The sequence below is a fragment of the Haliaeetus leucocephalus genome, unplaced genomic scaffold (genome assembly GCF_000737465.1).
Source record: "Haliaeetus leucocephalus isolate CR32 unplaced genomic scaffold, Haliaeetus_leucocephalus-4.0 Scaffold984, whole genome shotgun sequence".
Taxonomy (NCBI): domain Eukaryota; kingdom Metazoa; phylum Chordata; class Aves; order Accipitriformes; family Accipitridae; genus Haliaeetus; species Haliaeetus leucocephalus.
In genome coordinates, this window is record NW_010973420.1 from 643,501 (window position 1) to 662,415 (window position 18,915).

At 37.5% G+C, this 18,915-nt stretch overlaps 1 protein-coding gene across 9 annotated transcripts in view; it reads left to right on the top strand.

Moving 5' to 3' along the window:
- The window catches only part of FAM120A (family with sequence similarity 120A), a 49,515-nt gene that overhangs the window by 7,651 nt on the left and 22,949 nt on the right, over window positions 1-18,915 (top strand). For 4 of the 9 annotated variants that reach the window (XR_775429.1, XM_010584396.1, XM_010584398.1 and 1 more), the window contains exons 3-9: window positions 6,601-6,729; window positions 7,216-7,312; window positions 8,384-8,484; window positions 8,779-9,062; window positions 10,486-10,573; window positions 13,911-14,135; window positions 17,550-17,724. Coding sequence is in view for 8 of the 9 variants with exons in the window: in XM_010584396.1 (XP_010582698.1) it covers window positions 6,601-6,729; window positions 7,216-7,312; window positions 8,384-8,484; window positions 8,779-9,062; window positions 10,486-10,573; window positions 13,911-14,135; window positions 17,550-17,724 (1,099 nt within the window). In the remaining variant the exon portion in view is untranslated. Of the gene's footprint in view, window positions 1-5,206; window positions 5,456-6,600; window positions 6,730-7,215; window positions 7,313-8,383; window positions 8,485-8,778; window positions 9,063-10,485; window positions 10,574-13,910; window positions 14,136-17,549; window positions 17,725-18,915 lie in introns of all 9 variants that reach the window. The other 5 variants (XM_010584402.1, XM_010584404.1, XM_010584397.1 and 2 more) reach the window with 3 other exon arrangements.

Sequence of the window (18,915 nt, forward strand, 5' to 3'; positions counted from 1 at the left end):
AGGACTATGACAGTTAATAATGTACAATTTATTCTCTGCATTCTTTATCTATCTTTTATTATGATGTAGCAAAATGGTTACTTTTCCTATAAGAGAAGCTTTTCTAGTTCACCAATTAAAAAGCGTAACTTAGAAAAGAAACTACCAGTCTTCACTGATAGAAAATTGGTGTGTCTGCTTTGCTGTCAATATAGTGAGGTGGGAAAAAAGCAAAAGTGGGGAACCAGTACCTCTTTAAAAGAGGGACATGAGGGTGGTGCATTCATCTAGGAACAGCTGAGTAGAAATGGGAAAAAGGAAGGGAAATAGAAACCTGAGCAAAGAATCCGTATTTCATGTCAGAAGGAAATGAACCTAACAGTCAGGACAACATCTCTACATGTTGGATAAAAAGTCATGCCTTTCAGAAGACACCAGCAATGACTATCAGCTCAGCAAAACTGTTAAAAGTTCCATGGACAAATTTAAATGAAGAGATTTCAATTGCTATTGTTGCAAAAGTGAAAAAGAATCAAAAACTGACACTGCAAGCTGTTGTGAGTCAGGATCTTGTCTGTCTAAATGTCCCTGTGTAAACAGATAATGCATCTAATAAATGTGTAGACCTGTGCTTGTGTCCTGTTACCTGGCTGAGAGCAGAGTTCACTGAAGTGACCACCTGAATCAGAAGCTGAAACAAGAAAGGAGTTGGTAGACTTTCTGAGAAATCATTTGACCACTAGACCTTGTTTGGAAACTAGCCTTACACTACTTTTTATTTGTGTGCTTTGGGATTTATCTTTAAGACAAATAGAATTTCGTTCTTATTCTGGGAAAGCTTTTATGGTATGGAGCTTCAAGATCAATGTATAATACCATCAGAATGATACTAGGAGGGCAGTTTCTTATCTCTGGAATGAATTAGTACCTATTTGGGAGCACATACCACTGAAGAAGTTCTGACTCTTTATTCACAAGGTAACCTTAGAAACAAGTCTTAATGCAGTCTCCCTTTTTGAAAAAGAAGAGTATGTGGGGAAACCTAATCTCCTTAGCTGTTTCATCTCAGTAGAGAGGCAGAGAGATGCTTCCAGACAGCAATCCAGAATATGCAGGTTAGGCTCCTTCTCTGAATTGCTCTAGGAAATTCTTGTCTTTCTCTGTTGACTTCAGAGGGTGTCTGCCAGAGGGAGACTAATATGCTAAGTAGGTGCTTAGGTAATTTGCTGCTGCTCAGATAACAAAGGTAGTACTCTTAAGAGATGCTTAAAGTGTCTGTCTGGTTTTTATTGTTTGGTTTTTTTTAATGCTAAGGGTCATCATAGGATGATTCAGGTCAGAAAGGACCTTAGGAAGTCATCTAGTCCAATCTCCTGCTAAAAGCATGGTCAGCTTGAGGTCAGAACAGGTTGCTCAGGGCTTTGCCTAGACTAGTCTTGAAAATCTCCAAGGTTGGAGACTGCACAACCTGTCTGGGCAGCCTGCTCCATGGTTTGACAGTCCCAATGGTAAAAATGTTTTGCCTTGCATACAGTCTGAACCCATCTTGTTTCAGGCTATGTCTCTTGTCTCTCGTTCTTCCACAGTGCACCACTGTGAAGAGCCCGGCTCCATGTGCTTGACAGCCTTTTTGTAGGTATTGGAAGGCTGCTGTTAGGTATCTCCAAAGCCTTGTCTTTGCCAGGCTGAATAAGCCCCATTCCCTCAGCCTCTTCTCACAGAGTAAGTGCTCCAACTCCTTAACCATCTTGATGGCCTTCTGCAGAACTAGCTCAGCTTTTTTTGACATCTAGCTTGAGCCCAAAACTGAATGCAGTGCTCTAGAGGTGGTCTAACGAGCACTGAGGAGCAAGAACCCTCGATCTGCTGGCCATGTTCCTGCTACACAGCCCAGGGTGCAGCTGGCCTTCTCTGCTGCCAGGGCACCCTGCTGGCTCGTGTTCAGTTTGCTGTCTTCCAAGAGCCCCAGGTCCTTTTTGGCACAACTCCAGCCTGCAGAGTAGCCAGGCGTTATTCCTGCCCTGGTGCAAGACTTTGCTTTTGTAGTTGTGGAATTTCTTAAGGTTCCTGTTGTCTCGTTCCTCTAGCTTGTCTAGGTCTTTCTGGATGGCAGCCCAGCCCTTGACTCGTGGTAGTGTGCAGGGTTGTCATGCGGGTTGTCTCATATGAAGTCTGTCCGTATCACATCTTTGGTTTGTGTTTCTGCTCTCTCTTTTCTTCCTGACATTTTTGTTCCTCCGTTTAGATTTGGTTTTCTCAGAGTCCTGTGTGTATAAATTGTTAGCAAATGATCTCCATGTTGTATGTATTCTTGTTACCATCAAGACATGCAGAAGTAGAAACAGGTCAGTTTCCCAACCAGGATGGAGGGAGGAGGAGAGAGAATTGCTGATAGACTAACCCAGTCTTCAGGGAAAAGCTGAGCTTTGCTGGTTTGAGAGGATTTTAAGTCATCCAGGGAACTTCTTGCCTCTTCAGAAAGCATGTCATTAGATCAGATGCACTACAAGCTTGTAAGATTAAATGTTTTTAACATTCGAAGGCTGATACAAGATCCAAACAGTTTGGATGCGATCTCTAATAGAAATTACTAGACAAAAATAACAAAACCCAGGCAATTTGTTGTAGTATTCTTTATATCTTCAGCCTTTTCTCTCACCAGTGGAAAAAAAAAAGTTCACTATGTGTCATCTCACAGTAACTGATTGTTCGAGGTCTCTTTTTTAGTGGTTTGAAAATAAAACTAAACGGGTTATCTGTTTCCAGCAGGCACAACAGTAAATGCTGGTACTTGTGTCGATTAGCTTTTAAAGGCTTCGCTTCCTGGAGACAGTGGGCAACTGGGGTTGTCCCAGAACTGGGGAGCTTTTCCCAAGTGTAGCTTAGGTACTTTATATGGTCCTGAAAGTCCCATGGAGTTATGCATATGTGAGTCTATTCTCTTTCAATAAAGCATTTTTGCAAGTTTATTTTGTCAAAACCAAGACATTTTTATCTTGTAGCAGCTTGGCCTCTCATTTTGACAAATACCTATGTAGAATTAATTTCCTTTCCCCACTTAATATTTTCAGAGTGCATTAATAGGTCGCTTGTGATTTTTATCAGAGGTCTGTCCTGAAATTTAAGTAGTTCTTTGACAACTAGCAAAGAAACTGTGCTGTTTTCAGATGTCATGCTTTCTAACCTGATATCCTCCAAGTGTGTGATCCACCTCCATGTTTGCCTTTCCAAAATTGATTTCCCATGTTGTTGCTTGTCTGAAACTCTTCTGTAGTGGATAAGGAAAAAAATATCTTCTAAGAAGAAATCTTACAATGAGAAACTTGTTAAATATGATGCTGATTTTGCTCTCAAATGCTTTGTGTGCAGCTAAAAGTAAGTTTGAACCATGAACATGTTTTCTGTAACTTTTGCTGTTAAGTCTTAATTTTTCCCATACCTCACCCTTAGTAAGACTTAGCCTGCATTTAAATGCACACAGTATTAGAAACATTATTTATGATTCAGTACAAAATCAACAGTTTGGATTTCTGGAAAGTTCTACAATGAATAGAAATCTTTTCTTCTTTAATATGAGGAAAGTACATCTTATTTCTCCACTTTTCTGGCTTCTGTGTAGGTCACAACATTTTTAGTTTTGAGGGTGTTCTCACTTCTGGACTGGATATCTTTGAAACAGAATAAAAGAAAATAAAATGCAAATACCTGAAATACTCTAAATCTGTAATACATACTTTCAGAAGGTTTCACTTCAGGAAATAAGGCCATGCTCCAGTGAGGTCCTTAGGCTGTTTGTTTGAAAGCAGCTAAACTGGGGGCGATATGCATGGTAAGCCCTTAACATGTCTCACTTGAGCTTCATACTTCTAGGGCCTGAGCTGAATATTAGTGCTAAAGTGATGTGAAGTCTTCTCCTGATGTTAACTGCTTATCGTTTGTTACTATCTTGGAGATCACATAAAACTAATGATAGATTGCTTACTCCTTTCATCCACTGAATTTTCAAGCAGAGATTGCAGCAACACTTAGGTAGTAATGCAGGGCTTTTCCAAGGGATTGTGCAGAGAGCACATCTAGCATGACACAGCCATGTTATGATTCAGCTGCTTTAGAGATGTATAATTGTTAGAACTACAAATAAAATGGTAGGTGTTCATAAAACGTCTTAGATTACCAGTGGGAAGAAAATCTATTACTTCTGCTTGCAGATTGGGTACAAAGTTTTATTATCAATATTTAGGACTGTAAGCTTACATGCAAATGTGATCTGTATTTAGTATTGGTGTATATATTCAGAATGCACAGTAGTGAAAATTTAGATTTTACTATCTGAAGTAGAAATAATTACCGTGCCACTGACTACACAGAGCAAAGCTGTTAATTTAGGCTCATAAAATGTGGAGCTTCTCTGGTAAAGAATGACCAGGTATAGAATGAATATCCTGACATTTGTAGAAAGTAGACATTAGGAGAAAGAAATTAATAAAAATGGGAATCTGGGCAAAAATTCCATGGCCCTAATATGAATAAGCCAGTCTAAGAAATTGCATAATAAGTGGATCAAATAAGGGTAGGAAAGAAAATAATTACGTATGGTAGACTCCATATAAAATAAAAAGGGGTTGTGGTACAGACCTTAAAGTTGCAACGATAAAACTAATGATGTATTAATCAGAATTTTGCATAAACATTTCTGACAAGGCTGAATTGCAGTATTTTCTAGTAAAGTATGATACCTCTGTGTAGAATGCAAGCATAAAGATTTTTCACACTTTCTCATCTCTTAAAAAATTGAACTGTTTAATAATAATAATGATCTCTCAAGTCTTGAATTACTGTATTTTGCAAATAAGCAGGTTAAGATGTGTTAAAAGCAAAAACCTAGCTGCCCCTATAGGCATAGACGGAGTGCTCCAGAATTGTACAGAGGTTCTGCACAGAATTTTTTAGAAATTCCTCAGGCATCCTCTAAAATTTAGGACATGTAGTTGGAGACATCTTTCCTGTTCCTCTGAGCATGCACACTGTGCAGCACAGAGGGAAAGTAACAGAAACTGCCTATGGTTGAGTAGCTCTTCAGACCCAGCTAGCACCACCGCTCACTGCTTTTAATTTCACAGTGTTCCATGATGGTTGCTTGACCTGTGAAGTTTCTATACCCCATACAGGATCATGCAGTGCATGTAAGAGCAGTAATTCCCATAATCATATGCTGAATAATCCTCAGTTTATTTTCAGGAGGAGCCTATTGAGAGTGTTGAGATGGAAGTCCAGGGCTTCCAGGACTATCCAGTTCCCCTCCTTTCTCCATGTGGACACGAGAAGGGATCAGGCCAAAGAACTGAGTCTAAAACTTCCTGGTACAGCACATCCATCTGCAGCTGCCAGTCGCTGAGCTGCGGGAGCTTCGTCTGTAGGGGCTTTGGACGTCGTCCCACAAAGTTCTTCCAGCTCTTTCTTCTCACTACAAAGAGAGGTCTTTTGCTACAAAGTCCATGGCCTGAGTTAGTGACCAGTGAATCAATGGGAATTGATCATTTTCCTAACATCTTGAGTAGACTGTACTGTGGAATCTGATTTGTAGACAAATCTATGGTCGGTATGGGCTCAGGTCATAAACTGGAGGGAAATTTTTAGCCTGCATTTAAGCATGTGTTTCTAATCCATTTAAAATAGTTGGTGAATATGGGAGGTCAGACACATCTGTCATTGGGTGGTAAAACATCAATTATTTTAATGCCAGAATATTGAAACTATTTTATCAATGGAATTATCTTAAGAATTTCCTCTGTATCTGCAAAAAGAGTAAGCAGCCCTATAACCATGTTGATATTGAAATGCTTGAAAGAGAAAATAACTATGCTCACATCATAGCAACAAGAGAAATCCATGTCATTCTTTGTTGATGTATACTATAAAAAAATAAAAATAATTTCTTGCCTGAGATGTTATATATAATGTGAAGCTGTATGAGTATATTCTACTACAGATAATGAAATATCCAAAATTTGAAAGCACGGATTATTAAACCATGTAATCTTCAAATAATGATTTTTAGGCCAATTTCTGTAGAATCTTGAAAATAAGTTTCCTTGAGAGACTCCTTTTTTTCCATTTGTTTTTCAAATCCTCCGTTTTCTGTGTACATAGAGATCTTCTTGTTCCCAGTGGATCTCTCATCAATTCTGATACCTCCTTACATTCAGAATATAAATTGTGTCAAAATACAGTATATTCTGGCATATATATATATATGTATGTGTATATAAAATGGATGTATTCACTAGATAAAGCATTTTGCACTGGAGGAAATGTCTAGCTAGAAAGCATTGTTGACCTTGTTTGTTGTTGGAGCTGATATTTAACCAGCAAATATTTATGTAGAGGTGAGGTTTCCCATATATATATAACTATACCATAGATGAAAAACATGAGTCATTGTTTAAGGTGAAGTCTTAAAAACAAGGTTGAAAGCCCCAAAATACTTAGATACTAAATCTGGCAACATGGAATTTGTTGAATATATTTTCAGTAAATAAATAGTTTAATTCTCTGGTGTGTAACTGAAGTATCTTGGGCTACCCTGTTATTTCATACTGGCTTGTATGTTTGTTTGCATAGGTACGTGCTCACCAGTTAGTTTTACCACCTTGTGACGTAGTGATCAAAGCTGTAGCTGACTACGTCCGTAATATTCAGGACACCACTGATTTGGATGCCATAGCAAAAGATGTTTTTCAACATTCACAGGTAAAGTACAAAGCAAAATACTGGTTTGGTTTTTTTTTTTTAAAACCAATTGTACTATATGTTTGTGTTGAAGAATTGCATTCTATAAAAATATCGTATTGCATCAGTTGGTAATAGGAACCTATAAGTATATGCAGTGTCTTAGATACTCTAATTGCGCTTTCCATCCTTCCGAAGGTAGAAATACTGCATTTACCCTCAGTGCTTTAAAGTTAAATTCTTGATAACCAAAGGGGTTTTGTAGTCTGGCTTTGTGCACTGTCATTGAAAATCAGTGGTACATGAAGACAGTATTTTCAAGCTTTATCCTTACATGGATTGGCATAATATTTCTTGGGCTGGAGTCGTGCTATAGTCCTCAAGGGTCCATAGGTCTTAATACTGTATGTGATATAGTATACGTTAACTACTCTACAGTATAGTGCTGACCTATAGATTACATGCCCAGATTTGCTCCTGACAGATCTTTTTGTTTGTTTGTTTTAGTCTAGAACAGATGACAAAGTTACTCGATTTAAGAGAGCAGTTGCTTATTACTCGGCAACTAATAAACCTATGCCATTTCATCCACCACATTACCTAGGTAAGTAATTAAAGAAAAAAGGCTTTTTGTTTTAACTAAAACCTGGGATAACTCTAAACCAGAAATAGTAACATTGTAAAAATGTTTATATTCTCTGGCAATTTTCATTGGCCCTTGAATATGAGGTTTCAAAAGAAGGTATTCATAGGATATGGGTAGAGATTGTGTTCTTTCCCCAAAAAGAGGAGAACAACCTGGACTGATTTTCTTCTTAGCTATTGCTGCATCGGTTCTAGATTTAGGACACTTGAGAGTTTGGTGCTGTAAACAACTGAAATCTGGTGACCGGTTCCAATCGTGAAGACAGTTTCTATTTATATTCCATAAAACATATTTCGTGTTTCTCACTGGACTTACCTGACATGCTTTAGAAATCCCTTTAGAGTCTGTGATTTTTCGATGTCATAACATACCTGCTTAAATTGCAACCATGAATTGTTCTGGCATTGCAGATCATCCTCAAGGCTTACAAATGAACTGTATGATCACAGGATTTACCACACATACCTCCTCCTTAACACTAAAACATAATTTGAGCTGAAATTTTCTAAAGATTTCCAGTTACCATACTGGTATATTAATCCAGATTTTTTTCTTCTCTTTTTTGGGGGGTGTCTCTTATTTACATTCACAGACCTGCATTAAAGGGCATTAAGGCTACTCTAGGTCAAATATTCAAATGATAGGAAGTGCCAGCATTATGTGTCTGTGTGACATTCTTTTTGCTGGCTTCTTCATTATGACATCTCTTGGGCTTTTTTTTTTTATTTTTAAGCTTCCTTTGATTCCCAGGTAGAATAGAAATGTGCAGTAAGAGAAGGTGAGACAAGTAAAATAGACTTCACAAGCTACTGAGTATTTTTATTAAATGGCAAAAATGAATGAAACTACTTAAAGGCATATACATAGAAAATAGTAATGCTAACAGAACAAGAATAAATAAACCATAGAAGCAAAAGTATAAAAAGGGTAACATTTGTGTCAAATAGTGAGCATTTTCATGAGTGTTTGGGTTTTTTTCTTGGTTTTTTTTCTCTTCTTTTTTTCCCTTCCTCCCTGTTTGCATTACAGCAGCCAGACCAAATCAGTTTGGTATGCCTGGGATAGTGCCACCATATGTTCCTTCTCAGATGCTTAACATTCCACAGACCTCACTACAAGCAAAACCTGTGGTAAGTATAGCCCTCTGCCCTTCTCCTTGGGAGAAACCTGCTGTGCTCATCAAATTAAAATCTAGGTGGGAAAGGTAAATCTAACTTTTTTAGCATGGGTGTTCACTGATTGAATTTTAAGTCTGGAACTATGGTGATGCTACAGACTCTGGTAGAGCAATTTTTAAGGATGTCCAAGATGGCTGAGATTTGATGTGTGCATTTCGAAAATGCCGCTTGATTAAAAAATGTATTTTATTTTAAAAGAAAAGCCTTTTTGTTACCTTCTACTTAAGAAAGATCACTTTATTTCAGGCCCAGCAGATGTCCAATCAGGGTGGGGCCCAAGGTCAGGGTCCATACCCATATAGTCTCTCTGAGCCAGCCATCACCTTGGAAACAGGTGGAAAAAGTCTTTCTGAGCAGAACAACTACAGTAACATTCCTCATGAAGGAAAACATACACCATTGTATGAACGATCTTCTCCAATAAATCCAGCTCAGAGTGGGAGCCCTAATCACGTGGATTCAACCTATTTTCCTGCCTCTTCTACATCTTCGTCCTCTGACAATGATGAAGGCAATGGAGGTGCAGTGAAGTAAGTTTTACATGAGGATGTTTTCTTACTCTTGTTTCTGTTAAAATAAATCTACTTTAAAAATCGTTCACCAGTATCCTGAAAGTAAGAAATCTGCAAATTAGTGATATGGTAAGACGTTAAAAAAATAGTTTTAGGTCACTATGACCGCAAACACATCCATGGTTTACTCTAGTCGCCTTGTTCCTTAACAAGCAGAAATCCAAAACCGAATAATGTTGGGTGTTTTTCCACTTCTGCCCTTATGTTTTATTGAAAGAAAGACAGAGTGAAATTTTGGTAAATGTCATAAAGCCTTTGAGTTCTTTACTTTGTATAAAAGAAATATTCCTACTTCACAGTATAATTCATTAAAATTTCAGTAGCTAAAAACTATGAAACTTCACTGAATTGGTAGTGTTTACTCTTCTTAAATTTTGGGATAATGTGACTTTGCAAAGAAACCTGGTGTGAATGTCAGAAATTCATCATATAGGACAGTGACTTAAGAGCCCTCGTTGACAGGCTATGTGTGGAACAAAGCAGCAGTGAAATTGTTTTTGCTCTGTTCTACTAATGTGCCTTGTTTACTGCAGAAGTGTTCCTGACTTCCACTAGATCATATGTCTGTCCTTGGCAATATAAAGTTGTGCAGACTTTCATTTAATTACTGCTTCCTGACCTACAAAAAGGAAATTTGAACAGAGGCAGTTCGTGTTTACCTTTGTCTTGTTAGGTGTAGTGGCTTACTGTGTGAGAATCAAAGCCTGGGGCTGTACCAGGTCTGTCATTGCCTCTAAAAATCTGGGGTTGTGTATAATAGTATGTTACTACTGGGTATTAAATTCTGAATGTGTCTACAATTATGCATGATGGCTTGGACTTCACTATTTTGATGCAGTCTATCAACTTTAAATATTATCATGTGTTTTGCTTAGTAAATCGAGTAAGTTTGCATGGCTTCCATGCAGCACAGAACTGGAAATGTACCTGCTTTAGAAAAAAAACAATACAAGATGTTTTTCAGCGTTTTTGATAGTGTTGCCTTATGCATTTTATGCAATAAATGTTGAATAAATTTAGAAACTGAAATCTAGACAGTGTCATTTATATTGCAGTTTGGAGAAATAGCCCTCTAATTGAGGGACATTACTTGGCATAGTGACAAATATTTAAAGTTCAATCAAGAATTTTTCCTGCATGAACATTATTTAGTCATTGTAAGGTACAGCTTTTCAGTACAATCCAAATGTTGACATAGTGTAAATGAACAAATGTCGGTATTAAAGTCTCTTCAAGACTGCTACAAATTGACATTTCTAATACAAAGCATCCCTTAATCACAGTCTCTGGCCCATAGTTCCAATAACAGTCACAAAGGATTTATCCCATTGTATCTTAAACAACACTTTAATATGATGTTTTTCTTTATGTTGTCCTTCAGCCATGTCAGTGGGAACAAAATAGGCTGGGAAAAAACAGGAACCCAGTCAGAAAGTCAAACTCGTGGAGAGCTGGGAGACCAAACAAAGGTAATTCCTTAAGTTCCAAACATCACATTTTATTATTTTGTATTAAAGCATTACAACAAACTCTGAGTAGAATTTTCAGTATTGATCTGTAGGATTTAGTGTAAGCCTTTACACATTTTTTGTGAATTACAAAACAACAGCTTTAAAGTACAGTAAGTTTTCCAAGGAATATTGTAGCATATACATAAAAATGAAAATTAAAAAGGATGTGTTAGAAAATACAAAATCGAAAGAAATCAATAAACTTGTTTACTCCTTAGCTAACAATCTTATCCTTAGATATTGCTATCCGTGTTTACAGTAGTGCCTTATTTTGATTTTTACTAAGGAGTATAGTGATCTAAGTGTCTGTGGGTTCAGAGTCCATGTCATATAACCTACAGTGTAGTGAGAACAGCTCTAACATATTTCAATGTTAGCCACAGACCATTGTAGGTGTGTTAAAGCTCAGCTGAGGAGTAAAAGTCCTTCATAACCACCTGGTATGAATTTCACATAATACATACTAAAGTAGCTCTGTGGGACCAGTTAAACTGTATTGCTACTTAACTAAGAATGGATGGGATAACTAAGCCCTTGATAAAGACTTAATATTATCCTATTAAATTTCTTCAAGATTTAAAACCATTGTCAAATTAAGAGTATGATGGTCTATTCCAAGTTTGAACCGTGTTTGGAAAGAACATTCAAAGCATTTGCACTTAATACCTCTGCATCTTCATGATGGAACTGTACACCAGCTGTTAATTTTGTGTCAAAAAGACCCAATCACGAGTTACTTATGCTGTAGACAAACAGAACATTTTCCCTGTATCTTTGGCATAGAAATTCCAGTAAACTTGGGCTTTGTGCTTAAAATATCAAGCTGATGATTTCATCCATCAGTGGTTATTATTTTTGCAGACTACGCCCCGTACGATAACTGTATCTGCCTGTGGATTAGTCACCATATGCAAATGCTAATTTGACCTATTACATTCCTTTCTCCTCTGTATTACGGGCCATGTTTGAAGCCCGGTGCGTCCCAGCTGCAGCCCTGCATGTGTGCTGCACAGCAGGATGTCCTGTGGAGGCGGGGAGCAGCCGCAGCAGCAGTGGTGCCTCCCCTGGAGCTGGGCAATGGATGGGTGGGACATGCTGCACAGCATGTCTGGCTGCCTGTCTTCGTACACGCAGAATTAGAGCTGTATAAGCAGTGATTAAGCTTTCCAATAGATATATGCATGGAGTCCAACTTAAGTGCATCCAATTTAATGTATAAATGCTTGTGAGTTTTACTTGCCTTTTTTTTTTTTTTATATCAAACCACTTCTTCAGCCTTCAGTAGCAGAACAGTTGCATCTTTTGAGCATGACATGGAGGATTATGAGTACGTTTTGTAGATGAACTCATTTCCTAGAGAGTTATATATCAGTGATTTAAAAAAAAAAAAAAGAAATATTTCCTGAAGATTTCAACTGAATGAGCTATGTGAATTTCTGAGGTGATTTTAAAGTGCTGAAAATGTAGCATAGATCAGGCAGGAAGCAGCAATGTTGATGCTCCTTTCACTTGACTTAAATGTCAAAATTCCTTGCTCGTAGTTGTCTCACTGCATGATTATACATGACAAAGGTATACTCATCTCATTTGGGTGGATGTATATCACTAAAGAAAAGAAAATACTTTTAACTGTGGTAGTTTCTCAGCTTAGGTGTTTGAATATTGCTGGAGCGAATCCAGGAGGAACCTGGGTAGTGCAAACAGGGAAAGCATTGCTATCATTTGGGGGTTTTTGTCTTCTCCCCTCCGTGCCCTCAATAATCAGCAGTTCTATAAACTTCTCTTTGTGGTCCAGTATCACTGACTTTTAGTTGCTGGGGTAGTAGAAGACGGGGACAAAAATCCTTAAACAGATAAAGAAATATTTGATAATATAATACAGAATTAATAGAGCTGTGATAGCTCGTATTTATAAAAACATTCTGTATTTGTATATTTTGTTAGAAGTGTTCTGGATTACAGGTTTTAACCATTTCTTCTGTATATTTTCATTTTTATAAATAAAATGAAGTCTAGATTACCAACTCTGAAATATAATCTTTCAGTAACATCCTCTTTGATTGTGTGCTTAAAATGTAATCTGAAAATAATATTGCCCCTTTGAAATTTTGCTAGACCATGTTTTTACTAATATACACCTTTCTATAGAAAGGTTTTGGAGGTTGTGTGGGGTTTTTTTGCTTTTTACATGCAAGTTTGTATTTTTCATAAGAGCCTGTAGTGAACAAGCTGAGCTTGTTTGGGCCTATTTTTTATGTTACTCGTTCTGTGGGATTTCATGGCTTTCGCCATTTCTGTTTCAGCTTTCCTTTTAAAGTCTTATGAAGAATGTGAAGTTTTCTACACAAATTGTAAAAATACTCATGTGTGATGTATCATCAAGTGAATAAATTAAATTTCAGTCTCAAAACTTTTTAATATTGCTATAATGGTTTATATAGGCACAAGACTAGTATGAACTCTTAAGCTAAAAAAAGCTTTGTTTTGAAGACAAGGATTTTGGGGAATGAACTCTACTTTTTTTGGTAGTATCTGTGAGAGATACAACATAAATGCTTACAAAAGGCTTATTCACTGGGAGGTTTACAGTATATTTTTGTGTGTCATATTTTTCCTATAAATTTGTGAACTACATTTCTAGAAATAGAATAAAATGCCACTTTTATCTTGCAGTCAGAAAATGTTGCCATTTTCTCTTACAAGCTGCTGCTGCTTCTTTACGAAAGAATTTTATTTAAAAAAAAAAACCAAACAACAAAACATTTACAGGGCTTTTGAGTTCAGACACTATACATTTTAAATGTCTTTAAATTGAACTATGTAGTTTTACCTGCTTCATTTAGAAATGAAAACTGAGAAGGGATGTGTTAATGGAAGTCTGGATAAATTACAGACTTTGTGACTCTCAGTTAACCCATTTCGCTGGTAGCATATTGGAAATACTTAGTTAAGAGGTCATTCACATTTCATTAAGAGGTCACCGGTCCCCCTTCTGTATGTGCAATTAAAAATTAAAATAATGATTACTGTTGCTGTTAATAAGTTAAAGCTTTACCATAATATTTTTTTTTCAGTAATTTTGCTTCTGCTAGCAAACAATGGCTGAAAGTTTACATTTTCTGAAAATCTTTTAGCTAGCTTTGGATAATGTATTCTACATACTGATACAACATGATGTGAAGATTTACTATTTTCATTGTGGGTGAAGAAGGAAATTTGCTGTTTCTCTTGGCTGATCTCCTGGTATGTTTCCATACACATTCAAAAGCACTTCATTTTGTATGTTCTGTTATAGGCAGAAGGTTCCTCTAGTGCTTCTTCAGGAAGTCAGGCAGCTGATGTCAAAGGGAATCAAACCAGTAATCCACAAATCCCATGCCTGTTGTCAATGCCCACCAGAAACCACATGGATATTACTACCCCTCCATTACCTCCTGTAGCACCTGAAGTATTAAGAGTGGCAGAACACAGGCACAAGAAGGGGTTAATGTATCCCTACATCTTTCATGTCCTAACCAAGGTATGATAGTTAAAAATTATGTACTCTGAAATAACAATTCTGTAAAGATAATTGCACTTGCATTTCTGACTAAAAATGATAAATTTACATCCTTTTTAATGCTTTGAGTTTTAGTCCATTTTTAGTGCTTCTAACAATTTTTTTCCCCTGTTTTCTAACCGCTCATCTGGTCTGGTATATTGTTCCAATAGACAGGAGAAGACTGTAATTAGAAGTGTTTGCTTACAAAATTAATCATTTTTCCTGAATATATGTAGATATTTTTATATCTCTGCATGTGTGTCTGTGTGTGTATATATATGTGTGTCTGTTTTTGTGTAGAGTCCATTTCCATTTAAAAACTCCTGCATATGTGCTTTGGTGTCTGTGCCAAGTCTATTCTATTTTCAGTGTTCAAAAATACTTAGATTGTTTTCCCCCACAGTCCGATCCCTCCCATCCCTGGTAGCTAGCCCTGATAGAAACATAGCAGCTATAAGAAATCCCCTTTGTATAATCCTAAAATGTAATTATAGATTAACTCCATGATGTTCTGAACTTTTGTTCATTTTAGTTTGGCAGAACATTTCTGATGGCTTGGGGTTTTTTTTTTTGTTTGGCTATTTTATGTGCTAGCTTTCAGATGCCAGGTAAGCTGCAAGCATTTTCACACAGCCTAGGACTCTTTGTCTGCTCAATGTATCCGGTAAAAAAAATCTACCTAAATGTCCACATAAGGACACCTTGAAAAGCAGGGGAGAGCTTCTTACAGAACTAAGCAGCGATAACCTGTTTCAGTGTGTTGGGAAGCTGCTGAAGTCTGCTTTGTGTTGAACCAGAGCCAGACTAGTGGTGTTGCTGCACAACTCTGTATTTGACTTAATCTAGTTTCAAAAGACCTAAGTTTGTTGTTCCTTCTAAATGCAAACAGATGAGTCCCAGAACAAGACGACTTTAATATTCCCCTTTAGAGTTCAAAATGGTTAGTACTGGTTCTTGTACATCAAGCCCATTCAGTGTACATATTGGTACAGCATCTAGCAAAATGGCACGGTCCACATTCCTGTTAACTTATATTCATCTTGAAAATCTGCTTCAGATCCATAGGCAGGATCTGAAATGCATAAAAAGAAAAGTTTCTGGATCAGGGTTGGGGTTTGGATTTTCTATTTCCCATGCGTTTATTTTGCACCATAACTTGTACTGGCTGCTGTGTTCTTACACTTCTCTTCCTTATCAAAGAAAAGTGGAGGAGAATCAAAAGGTGTATGAAGACCACTGATGTCAGTTCTGTTTCACATTTTGCATAGCCAAATATTCTTAGTACATTTAAATAGTACTTGATGTTTAATCATAGAATCATTTAGGTTGGAAAAGACCCTTAGGATCATCGGGTCCAACTGTAAACCCAACACTGCCAAGTCCACCACTAAGCCATGTCCCTAAGCACCACATCTACACATCTTTTAAATACCTCCAGGGATGGTGACTCAATCACTTTCCTGAGCAGCCTGTTCCAGTTGCTTGATAACCCTTTCAGTGAAGAAATTTTTCCTAATACCCAACCTAAACCTCCCCTGGCACAACTTGAAGCCGTTTCTTCTTGTCCTATCACTTGTTACTTGGGAGAAGAGACTGACCCTCCCCTCACTACACCCTCCTTTCAGGTAGTTGTAGAGAGCGATAAGGTGTCCCCTCAGCCTCCTTTTCTCCGGGCTGAACAACCCCAGTTCCCTCAGCCGCTCCTCACAGGACTTGTTCTTTAGACCCTTCACCAGCTTCCTTGCCCTTCTCTGGACATGCTCCAGCACCTCAATTCTTTCCTGTAGTGAGGGGCCCAAAACTGAACACAGGACTCGAGGTGCGACCTCACCAGCGCCGAGTACAGGGGGATGATCACTGCCCTAGTCCTGCTGGCCACACTAGCTCTGATACAAGCCAGGATGCCGTTGGCCTTCTTGCCCACCTGGGCACACTGGTGGCTCATATTCGGCCAGCTGTTGACCAACACCCCCAGGTCCTTTTGTGCCGTGCAGCTTTCCAGCCACTCTTCCCCAAGCCTGTAGCGCTGCATGGGGTTGTTGTGACCCAAGTGCAAGACCCAGCACTGGGCCTTGTTGAACCTCATACAATTGGCCTCGGCCCGTCAATCCAGCCTGTCCAGATCCCTCTGTAGAGCCTTCCTACCCTCAAGCAGACCAACACTCCTGCCCAACTTGGTGTATTGTATCTCACAATGGGAGGAAACGAATTAAATGCCTGCATTTGAGAAATCCTCTCCCAACAGAAAAAAAAGGTCAGTCTAGAGATGGGTGCATAAAAAATAAATTAGTAGTACTTAAGACTTTTTCTTTCCCCACTATCTGAAATGCTTTTGAACAAGCATGGACAGGGGAGCTGAAGTATATCATGGATACACTGACAGATCTTGTTGTATAATTATGGGATTCTTTAGAAGTTGGCACATAGAGGTGTTCTAGGTTATGTTGCTGTTGTGTAGAGAGAGAGACCTTTTAGACATACCTTATACCTAAAGTAGCATTGTCCGAGTTAAACCTGACAATATCCTAATGTAATCACTCCAAGATGTCACTTACAGTATTCATTGCTGGGACAGTTTAAAGGGTTTTTTTTTTAAGTAAAAGCAGAACAGAGCACTTGCTTGTCAGTGTTGAAAATAAAGGCTGATGTTTGGGAGCAATGCAGTGAAGTCAGTTGTTTTCCAAGAAAATCTTAACGTGGTTGGATGTGCAGACTCAGAAAATATAGCATGTTGCTGCTGTTTTGAGAGAGAATGTTGGAAGGTTCTTTCATGCTTTTTTCTGAAAAAGTACAAAATGCTAAAGCTTTATTTATATACTTTCAAAACCAACCTTGCTTATGTAATACCCAGTTATGATTTTTTGACCAGGTCTTCTCATAATGTTGTTTCTTATAGTTAGTTCCCAACACTATTTCAAATCCTTGCACCAAAAAGTCAGACTGGTGTTTTCAGACAGCATGAATATTTTTTTAAAATAACCATCTGAAATCTAGATCAGCTTCAAATGTGCTTTGACTATCTAAAAGTGCATTACTGTATTTCTGTGTCTACTATATCACTCTTCAAAGTATCCATATTTGAAGATGAATATTTAGGTAATCCTCACCTGCAGATAGTCCAGACAAAAAAAAGAAGTGTGTGATGGAGAAGAGAGAGAGGAGAGCAACAGGGATAATCAGAGCCTGGAGACATATTGGAAGAAAGCAAGTAGTCTGTAGGGTAATCCTCCTCTGGTGTTACCTTCACATACCTAAGATCCACATTACTGGTGAATAACATTTTTCTTGACTAGATGAGATGTATATTAGCTCTGGACTGAGTTACCATGCATACCTAAATGCTTTCTGTTCACTATAACATGTCGTATTTTTCTGCTTTCTTTCATGCCGAAGGGTGAAATCAAAATTGCTGTTTCTATAGAAGATGAAGCCAACAAAGACCTGCCTCCTGCTGCTCTCCTTTATAGGCCAGTTCGTCAGTATGTTTACGGAGTCCTGTTTAGTTTGGCAGAAAGCAGAAAGAAAACTGAAAGACTTGCTTTTAGAAAGAACAGACTTCCACCAGAATGTATGTACTGTAGAAGCCATTCTTTATTTCTCTTCCTTTTGCTATGTTTTCATATCCATTTGTACTGTGATTTGAATGAGGGTAGTTGCTAAGATTTAATCGGTGTAGCTAACACAGGAGGAATTTATGGCTTATTTGATCCCATGGATAATAGAAAAAGATGTTAATTTGAAATTTTATTTCCTATAGTAGTTTAAGAACTATGAATGTTAACCATTTCTAAGCAAGCTCTGGGGTTTCTTTTTTAAAAACTATGCTCAAGCGGCTATCAGGCTTGCAGCAAGTAATGTCAGTTTGTGATGTAATTTTCAAAGTATATGGTAGAACTTGATTATAGGAAACTTCTATTCTGTGCATATGCATACAAATGTGCATACTTTTTTTCAAAAATGAGGTGTGCATGTTAACTTACCCTGTCTTCCCAAATGTATAATTAAATGTACTTCAGTGAAATTTGCAAGTCTCTAGTATCTTTCAGGTATTGGCATATAAAAACTTGGTTTAAAACCTGCAGAAGTCAGGTGTAATATAAGTAAAGGTAGACCTGGGTGAAGACAGACTAAAATTTTGCAAACAGACTTGTCAAAAGTTCCTTTTGCTAGTTCAGAGGGATGAATGTTAATCTTCATATTAATCTGGAAGTTGTCTTTTTAAGTCTTCTGCTTCAAGGAATTACTGTCATTCCAGAAAATTCAACCTCCTCATTCTAGAGTGTTTTTCTTGTAATGAAATGCATACAAGGAAATGAGTGAACTTTACAGTAGCATCTTACAAAGGTTAAAGGAATGCTAAAGCATTAAGTGAATGGCAGAAGCAGCAGCAGCAGTATTTATACATAGGAGTCTGCTGTCAGTAGACTAAATTTAAGAATCATATTTAGAATGTATGAAAGCATCATTCACAGTCTTCAGGTGTAAAAGGATAAAAATAATAATCAGTTGTAAACTTTCTGTTCATTCCCTTTTCTCTTTCCATTTTTAATTATGAAATGTTTCTGTACATTTGTAGTGAAGGTGATAATCTTCCAATGATGTTTGGAAAACTGTTTATCTTAGGCAGTTATTTTGTGGGAATTAGTATTTACCCTGCTTGAATAATATCTCAGCACACGTATTGTCACAAACTTCTTAATTCTTTAAACTCACACAACATAGTATTTCAGGTTACAAGGTTATTTCAGAATTAAAATAG